Source organism: Dryobates pubescens, unplaced genomic scaffold, assembly GCF_014839835.1.
Source record: "Dryobates pubescens isolate bDryPub1 unplaced genomic scaffold, bDryPub1.pri scaffold_56_arrow_ctg1, whole genome shotgun sequence".
Classification (NCBI taxonomy): domain Eukaryota; kingdom Metazoa; phylum Chordata; class Aves; order Piciformes; family Picidae; genus Dryobates; species Dryobates pubescens.
In genome coordinates, this window is record NW_026530778.1 from 302,759 (window position 1) to 312,396 (window position 9,638).

Here is a 9,638-nt window from a genome sequence, read left to right on the forward strand (position 1 = left end):
CTAGTTCATGGCCTAGGAAAGGGGGGAGGGGGAATCACATCAGGTCTTGAGGAGGTTCCCAGTGACAGGGGGACTGTGCCCCCACAATCTGCTCTGTGACTTGAGTGCATTTCTCTCAGCCAGAGTGGCTGTGTGATTGCCTCTTGTCTCTGTGCCTCTCAACAGAGAATGTCATCATCCAATCAGAATGGGAAGGGAATTTGCTGCTTACTTAGGCTCCAAAGTCTTCTTCAATGTCATTCAGCGACACAAAGCACACAGGAAACCTTGATGATGGGAAATGTCTGCAGCAGTGTGACTTGCTTGGCCATCCTCCTAACTCTAACTACAAACCAATGTGGAACAGCAAGCACAGAGCAGAGCAGGCAGGAAAATCACAGTGGCTGTGACACCAGGGGCAGTGTCCCAGCTGCTGCTGGACACCACCCAAACAGCATTTCCCACCAGCAGTGTTCTCCACTCCTCTTGATCCCTTTTGTGGACTCAAGGTATTTCTTAAGTGTCATGGTGAGAAGTCTTTTGTCCTGCTTCTCCTGGTGGTTGTAGCAGGCTGATGAAATCAGGGTGCTGGAGGAGCTGTTGGGTTGCAGTGAAATTCTTTCCAATGGGTGTAGGTTGTAGCTAACCATACAACATGTGAGCAAAGACACATCCTGGTGAGGAGTTATTGGCACAGAGAATTTCCAATCACAGCCAATGATTACAGAGACATCACACAGACAGAAACTGAACTGATTGCTGTGGTGGTGTTCCAGAACTGTGACAAATATTGGGGTGCAGGCCCAGCTGGTTCCAGCACCATGAGCTGAGATACAAACTAACAGAGCTGTTGAGAGCAGGACCAGGGCTGTAAGGGGAGCCAAGGGGCCCAGACCTGCAGAGCCTGTGGCTCCTTCTTCAGGCAGAGGTGAATATTACAACTCCCCTTTCCCACAGCCTAATCCCACTCAGCTCCCTGTTGCATCTTGATTTGAACAGGGGCTCTTCTCCCCACTTGCCTTTCCCATCTGCTTCAGGGATGCAGCACTTGGTTCTTTTTCACTCCCATCCTTTCTCATGTGGTTTGGTTGCACATCTCATCCCATCCAGGGCCTCACACAGACATGAAGGCCATCTCAACATTTCATTAACACTCCCTGTTTGGGTTCTTACAGATTGATTCTAGTGCAAATTAAGTAATTGATCAACATGGATCTACAGGCTGCAGCCCAGGCTCTGGTTATAGAACTGGTAATAGAACTAAGGGAAAAAAAGAGGGTGTATCATCTTTGGAAGAAGGGTGAGGCAACCCATGGAATGTTTAAAGATGTTGCTAAGGCATGTAGGAAGAAAATTAGGGAGGCAAAAGCACATTTGGAACTTAAACTGGCCTCTGATGTGAAGGACAACAAAAAGTCCTTCTATAAATATATTAATAGCAAGAGGAAGGGCAGGGACAACCTCCACTCCTTGGTTGACATGGAGGGAAATGTTGTATCACAGGATGAGGAAAAGGCAGAGGTACTTAACACCTTCTTTACCTCAATTTTTACTAGCAGGAAAGAACGTCTACCAGACAGCTGGCCTGCAGAGCTGGCAGAAGGAGCCAGGGAGCTGCATGGTTTCCCTCTGTTCCATGAGCAAGTGATAGGAGCTCTCCTCAGCAGCTTAGACCCCCACAAGTCCATGGGACCAGATGGGATCCATCCTAGGGTGCTGAGAGAGCTGGCAGATGAGCTGGCCAAGCCACTCTCCATCATTTTTCATCAGTCCTGGCTCACTGGAGAGATCCCAGATGACTGGAAGCTGGCCAACGTGGTACCCATCCACAAGAAGGGCCGGTTGGATGAGCCAGGGAATTACAGGCCTGTCAGCCTGACCTCAGTGCCAGGAAAGATTATGGAGCAGGTCATCCTGAGTGCAATCACACAACACTTAGAGGATGGCCAAGGGATCAGGCCCAGCCAGCATGGGTTTAGGAAGGGCAGGTCCTGCCTGACCAACCTGATCTCCTTCTATGATCAGGTGACTGCCTGGTGGATGTGGGGAGGCCTGTGGATGTAGTCTACCTGGACCTCAGCAAGGCCTTTGACACCGTTCCCCATAGCAAACTCCTGGCCAAGCTGTCAGCCCATGGCTTGGATGGGAGCACACTGCGATGGGTTAGGAACTGGCTGGAGGGCCGAGCCCAGAGAGTGGTGGTGAATGGTGCCACAGCCAGCTGGCAGCCAGTCACCAGTGATGTGCCCCAGGGATCAGTACTGGGCCCCATGCTCTTTAACATCTTTATTGATGATCTGGACGAGGACATAGAGTCCATCAGCAGTAAATTTGCTGACGACACCAAGCTGGAGGCAGGAGTTGATCTGCTGGAGGGTAGAGAGGCTCTGCAGAGGGCCCTTGACAGGGTGGACAGATGGGCAGAGGCCAAGGGCAGGAGATTGAACACATCCAAGTGCCAGGTTCTGCACATTGGCCACAACAACCCCATGCAGAGCTACAGGCTGGGGTCAGAGTGGCTGGAGAGCAGTCAGGCTGAGAGGGACCTGGGGGTGCTGGTTGACAGTAGACTGAACATGAGCCTGCAGTGTGCCCAGGCAGCTAAGAGGGCCAATGGCATCCTGGCCTGCATCAGGAACAGTGTGGCCAGCAGGAGCAGGGAGGTCATTCTGCCCCTGTGCACTGCACTGGTTAGGCCGCACCTCGAGTACTGTGTCCAGTTCTGGGCCCCTCAGTTTAGGAAGGAGGTTGACTTGCTGGAACGAGTCCAGAGAAGAGCAACAAAGTTGGTGAGGGGTTTGGAACATAAGCCCTACGAGGAGAGGCTGAGGGAGCTGGGGTTGCTTAGCCTGGAGAAGAGGAGACTCAGGGGTGACCTTATTACTCTCTACAACTACCTGAAGGGAGGTTGAAGACAGACGGATGTTGGTCTCTTCTCCCAGGCAGCCAGCACCAGAACAAGAGGAAGCTGCCGCTTAATGCACCTGTGCCTCTTCCCCAGGGCCATCCATGCCAGCCCTGAAGCCAGTTGCTACCAGGCTGACCCCTGCCAGGTCCAGCCCTGTCTGCCATCATGCCAGATCAGAAACCTCCAAGCCTGCCTACAGAGAACCGTGGCCCTGCCCTGCCGTGCAGGCTGACTCTGTGAGGGCCAACCCCATCCCGGGACCTGCCCTACCAGACCTGTGTGGTTCACCCTGCAGGACCACTCCCTGCCATCCAGAGAGAGCCACCCAAGTCCTGCGAAGGGAACCTGCTTAACAGCTAGTCTAAGGTCCATTTCCTCTGCTGCCACAGAAGGGAGAAAATTGCCACCTACTGTCACTGTCTGGACCAGCCAGGAGTCAGCAGTCTGCCAGAACCTAACCTTGCTACAAACAAAGGACACAGAGTATCTTCCACCTGCTTTCAACTCACTAACAGTCAGTTCAGAGCACCCGAGTCTAGCAGGATAATCTTTCCAGTCCAATCCTCTGATACACAGTGTAATAGCTCTGTATATATTTAGCAGTTGCCAGAGTCCTGTCGAGTCGCCATCAGGTGGACAAGCAGTGGAATTGCAGCCTGTGTTACAGTAATAGAAATTAACTCTGTAAATATCCTGATTGAGTCCAAACTATAAATACTAAACCACTTATGGGATGTATTTCACAATCATGCACTAGACTATGGATATAAAATAGTGATTCATTGGTTATTGATAATTTTAATACTTAATAAAATTACTAATTAATATTTCATATTCATAAATTAGTAACATCTTCATCACAGACAGAAAAAGCCTCACAGGCCCTTTCCAGCTGTGTTCCTGCTGTTGTCCAATCTCCTCTCCAGGCAGAAGTGACCTCACAGACCCTTCATACTCACTGGCTTCCTACTGAATGATGATCTCCTGAGACACAACTCACCACCTGCTCCCACACCCAACCATCAGCCTCCTTGTGGCCAGAGCCTGAGCAGATCAAAGTTTCATCCAATCCATCTGGCAGATTTCCTACCAAGGCTCTGAGAGGAGAAACCTTCCTCAGAGGAGCTGCTGGCTCTGTCCTGGTGATCTGTGGAAGAGGTCCCTGCACATCATCTTGTGCAATGACCCTGCTCAGGGCAGGGTTAAGGAGATGAGGTCCCTCAAAGCCTGTGCCCAGTTTGGCCTCATCCCCAAAGAAACTGCAGAGGCCCTGGGTCAGAAGGTGCAGGGAGCTGATGAAGACATTTCACAGTGCTGGCCCAAGGGCTTGCCCTGAAGGATGCCACTGGGAAGTGGCTGCCAGAAAGACTCTGCCCTGGTGACTCTTGGGCTTGATCCACCACCACCTTCCCACTCATCTATTCCCCCAGCCTGGAGTTTGCCCCAGCCTCCTTCTTGGCCTTCCTGAAAATGCCTTTTCCAAGGAGCCAGAACCTCTCTGATGGCTCTGTGCACATTTCAGGGCACAGCCCAGGAAGGGTGATGGGAGCAGACAGCAACATTTGCAAAGAGCCTGTGCAGGACACCTGAGAGGAATGTGTCCAGTTCTGGGCCCCTCAGTTTAGGAAGGAGGTTGACTTGCTGGAACGAGTCCAGAGAAGAGCAACAAAGTTGGTGAGGGGTTTGGAACATAAGCCCTACGAGGAGAGGCTGAGGGAGCTGGGGTTGCTTAGCCTGGAGAAGAGGAGACTCAGGGGTGACCTTATTACTCTCTACAACTACCTGAAGGGAGGTTGTAGACAGACAAATGTTGGTCTCTTCTCCCAGGTGGCCAGTACCAGAACAAGAGGACACAGTCTCAGGCTGTGCCAGGGGAGGTTCAGGCTAGATGTTGGGAAAAAGTTCTATACAGAAAGAGTGATTGCCCATTGGAATGGGCTGCCTGGGGAGGTGGTGGAGTTGCCATCACTGGAGGTGTTCAGGAGAAGACTTGATGGGGTGCTTGGTGCCATGGGTTAGTTGTTTGGGTGGTGTTGGATTGGTTGATGGGTTGGACACCATGATCTTGAAGGTCTCTTCCAACCTGGTTTATTCTATGGATTCTATTCTATGTATTCTATGTATCAGGTTTGTGCTGAAGTCACCACAGAAATGTCAGAGCTCTGCCAGGTGTCCACACCTGAGCTGGCCTCATGAACTGCTTCTGCACCTTAGGATGTTCAGACAGAGTCTTTCCCCATCCCTCACACAGGCTCTGCACTGCAGCAGGCAGAGTGTCCCTGGCCTCCTGCTGCCCCTGCCAGAGGCTGGGAGGCTCCTCACACCTCCAGTGCCTTGGCACTCCCCGGCAACAGCTGATGGTACTTGTGCTCACTCAGGTTCCTCTCACCCCACACACCATGGCCATGCTTGCATCTCATCTGTGCAATGCCAGCAGCCACTGCTGACCTCCTGATGCTGTGACCTGCAACTGGGGCACAAAGAAACTTTGCAAGCTGGGGTGAGAGACCAGGGGTGGAAATGGTGGTGGTGAGTGGCTAGAGCAGGATGATTACCCTGGGACAGCCTCCCCAGGCTGTGCAGTGAAGAGAGAGACAGATCAGAGCCCGCTCTGCTGCTCCTTCAGGCCTCTTGCAGGAGGCCTGTCTGTGTCAGCACACTGCTGTGTGCCCCCAGCCCTGCACACTCACACTTGAGCTGTTCCCTGCTGTTTACATCTCTGGGACACTTTCTTGGGCCTGCTCTTGAGAGAAGCTTTGGATGAAGCCCTGAACCTTCAGACTCTGCTCTGAGCAGACCATCTGTCTTTGTGGAACTGCTCTTGGGGGCCAGCTCAGTCAGAGTAGTTCCCATGACCTGTCCCTGCTTGTGCTTACAAGACTGGCATGCAGCAGGACAATGACCAAGCTGCCACAGCACTCAGACCTTGCACTGAAACAGGAGAGTCTGGAAGTGGAAATGGAACAGCCCTGGAGACCAAGCTCAGGTGCTTCAGGCAGTGATGTTTTGCAGAAACTCTTTTCTCCCCAAACTCTGGACAAAGCACCTGTCCCTGAAGCTCCAGAGAAAGCTTGGAGGAAGGATGCCAGGAAAAAAGAATGTTAAAGAAAGGTTCTTCATTATTTTAACCAAAGCAAGAACAGAGGTCCTGTTGGTCAGAAAAACAGAGAGTGAGTTAGAAAAGGAATGACAACATTATCAACAAGAAAAATTTACCACCACTAAAAATTACAGAAGCCAGGCTGGGCCTGCACTGAGTGACATCAGAAATGCTCTGTAGAAGAGTTTATTGCTTCTGAAAGCATCCAGGGAGCAGTTGGCACAGGGCAGCCTTCAGCTCCTGGTTCCTCAGGCTGTAGATGAGAGGGTTCACTGCTGGGGGCACCACTGAGTACAGAACTGCCACCACCATGTCCAGGGATGGGAAGGAGATGGAGGAAGGCTTCAGGTAGGCAAAGAATCCAGTGCTGACAAAGAGGGAGACCACAGCCAGGTGAGGGAGGCAGGTGGCAAAGGCTTTGTGGCGTCCCTGCTGAGAGGGGATCCTCAGCACTGCCCTGAAGATCTGCACATAGGACACCACAATCAACACAAAACAGACAGAAACTGAACAGGCATTGACCACTATAACCCAAAGTTCCCTGAGGTAGGATGTGGAGCAGGAGAGCTTGAGGATCTGGGGGACTTCACAAAAGAACTGGTCCACAGCATTGCCCTGGCAGAGGGGCAGGGAAAAGGTATTGGCTGTGTGCAACAGACCATAGAGAGAGCCACAGCCCCAGGCAGCTGCTGCCATGTGGCCACAAACTCTGCTGCCCAGGAGGGTCTCATAGTGCAGGGGTCTGCAGATGGCAATGTAGCGATCGTAGGACATGGTGGTGAGGAGAACAAACTCTGCCTGAATTAGAAATACTAGAAAGAAGACCTGTAGAGCACATCCTGCATAGGAGATGTTCCTGGTGTCCCTCAGGGAATTGTCCATGGATTTTGGCACAGTGGTGGTGATGCAGCCCAGGTCGAACAGCACAAGATTGAGGAGGAAGAAGTACATGGGGGTGTGGAGGTGGTGGTCCCAGGCTATGGTGGTGATGATGAGGCCATTGCCCAGCAGGGCAGCCAGGTAGATGGCCAGGAAGAGGCAGAAGTGCAGCAGCTGCAGCTGCCTTGTGCCTGGGAATGGCAGGAGGAGGAAGTGGGTGATGGAGCTGCTGTTGGCCATCTGCTGCCTCTGGCCATGGAGACCTGTCCAAGGAGGGAAAGGCAGTGACAAGTCAGGACACATTTCTCTCAGCCTCATTGTAATCCCTGTCCCTGAGCTGCATGAGGAATGAACAGGAGTCCCATGGAGAGGTGGAGAAGCAGTGACCAGCCCTGCAGTGCTGCAGAGACAGTGAAGGCAAAAGAGAAAGGCAGAGGGGCTGGGGGTGAAGCCTTCTCCTTCCCCAGCTCTGCTCACTGCTGCTCACAGGATGGAACTGAAGAGCTTTTGTCCTCCTTTTGTGTGCACACTCCAGGAGCCTTCAGCTGAATGTCAGCTGCCAAGGTCCTGACTCCTGACCTGGAGCCCATAACTTTGAGGGCACTGCCTCTGCTGGGTAGAAGAGGAGAGCAAAAGGTTGCATTGGGAAATGTGTCTGCAGTGCAGAGAATGGCACAGAGGTGCCTGATCCCCCTTGCCAGGGCATCTCTGCCAGAAGATCCCTCTGCCCCTCTGCCCAAGTCCCTGCTGATGGCAGCTGTCCCTGCCAGGAGCTGCTTTTCTGTTCCTAGCTCTCCTCCCTGTCCCTGCTGACAGAGCCCTTCCCACCTACTGTGTGCTCAGCTCTGCACTGCAGATCCCTCCCAGCAGCAGGACACTGCCCAGGGGTAGTGCTGGGTGTACAGGGCCCCAGGATCAGCTAATACAAAGGCTAATGGTACCTTTGGTCTCAGAGTCTTCTGCAGAGCAGGGAAATAAACTCTAGTCTCACACAGCCCACCCAGCACACCAAGGGGATCAACATTAAAAAAAAAGACTCCTTCCCTTGCAGGAAAATGCCTTGATGCTCTTCTGGAAAGCCTCCTCAGAATTGCTCAGGCAATTCTGCCCTGTCCTGCCCTGCCAGGGCTGTCTCTTGCCACTCACAGCTTCTCCCCACAGCACTGTGTGGAGCTCCCTGGGCAGGCTGAGAGCTGAGCCTGGCAGGCAGCAGAGTCCCTGCCCCAGCACACAGCCCCTGGGCTGCAGGGACCCTGCTCTGAAGGACAGCCCTGACCACCCCTGCCTGCACCCCAGGGTTCCACAGCTCTCCAGAAAAGCCTGAAAAGAGCCTCTGCACAGGAAGATTTCCTTCCAGCCCCCACCAGCTGTGGCTGTGCCAGCTTTAGGAGACACCTCCAGGAGCTGCACCTGCACTGCCCTGCCCCCACAGACTCACCGTGTCAGGGACTGCAGTGACTTCTCCTCCTGTCAGCTCTCAGTCACCCTCCTGGACACCTCGAATCTCTCTCTGCCTTCTTCATCTCGCTGACATCCACTGGCAGTGTCCTCAGCCCTGCTGTGCAGAGCAGAGAAGCTGCTCCTGTGCACAGCTGACACTTTTCATTGCTGCCTACTTTCCAGCAGCTCCCTCCAGCCACGGAGCTCAGCCCAGCCTGAGCAGTAGAGGACCAACCCAAGGGCATTTTAATGACCCTCTGGTGGATTTGGTGCCAGGTAAACATCAGAGACTGAAAGGGAGATGATGAAACCTCTCCAGAAGTTGAAGTCACTTTCAAACTCTGAAGTTTCTTCTCTTGTTGATGGGTCCCAGTGAGGACACTGCTGGGAAAGTGTCTGCAGGCTGTGGTTGGAGCAGAGAACTGGAGGCAGTGCTGAGAGGCCAGGACAAGCAGAGGAAGATGTCTCTGATGCTGAGCAAACCTGGAGGTGTTTCATTAATGCAAAGGGTCAAGCCCTGAGCCCTGGCTCCTGGACAGGCAGATCCTGTCCCTCACTCACCCCTCAGGGGGATTCCTGGAGCAGTGAGATGTGGAGAGGACCAATGTCAAGGGCAGGACTATGGCACAACCCCTCCCAGGCTCCTGAGGATGGACAAGGAGGCAATGAGGCCCCAGGGCTGGAAGGAGGAGTTGTCTCCTCAGAGGCATCAGTGGCACAGACCACAGCCAGAACCAAAGGCAGGAAGAGCTTGGCTCTGCCAGGAGCCTTTCAGCTCTTGCACAGCCCTCTGTCATCTGCCCCTCAGGCTGTCCTCTGCTGCTGCATCAGCTGAGCCTCTTTCCCTGCAGGCTGGAGTCACCCAGCCAGCTGCCCCACCTTGCTGGCACCTTCCTTTGCTGCTCTCTCTCCATCCTCCCTGGGTGTTCCTTGAAACTCTAAGCCTTGGAGTGCTCCAGGCTCCTGCTGGGGGATGTCTTGCAGTGACATTTCTTTCTCCTCATGTCCAGTCTGGACCTCCCCAGCTGCACTTTGTGGCTTTGTTTCTTTCTCTTTTACTTGGTCACTGTGCATAAAAGCTTCTCCATGTGTCAAACCACTCCCCAAGCACTCTCAGGCTACTCTGCTCCTGTCCTCACTCTTCACACCTACTGAGCCAATGGCCTTCAGTCCTCTATCTACTGCTCATGTGCCTGAGGCCTCCCAAGCACATCCTTGGGAGATCTCTGGTCACTCTCCAAGGTCTTTGCAGATGGAGATGTGGTGGTCCATAGGACAACAAAGAGACCAAGTGCCCAATGTGCCTTCAAGAGGACTGGAGCCCTGAGGGTG

At 53.2% G+C, this 9,638-nt stretch overlaps 1 protein-coding gene across 1 annotated transcript; it reads right to left on the bottom strand.

The window, feature by feature from the left end:
• Nucleotides 1–6,725, bottom strand: LOC128899760 (olfactory receptor 14J1-like; the record flags this gene model as incomplete). Its single annotated transcript, XM_054179442.1, has 2 exons — nucleotides 1–12; nucleotides 6,264–6,725. Coding segments are annotated over 2 exons (474 nt in total), but the record flags the coding sequence as incomplete, so codon positions are not given.
• Nucleotides 6,726–9,638: the final 2,913 nt, after the last annotated feature.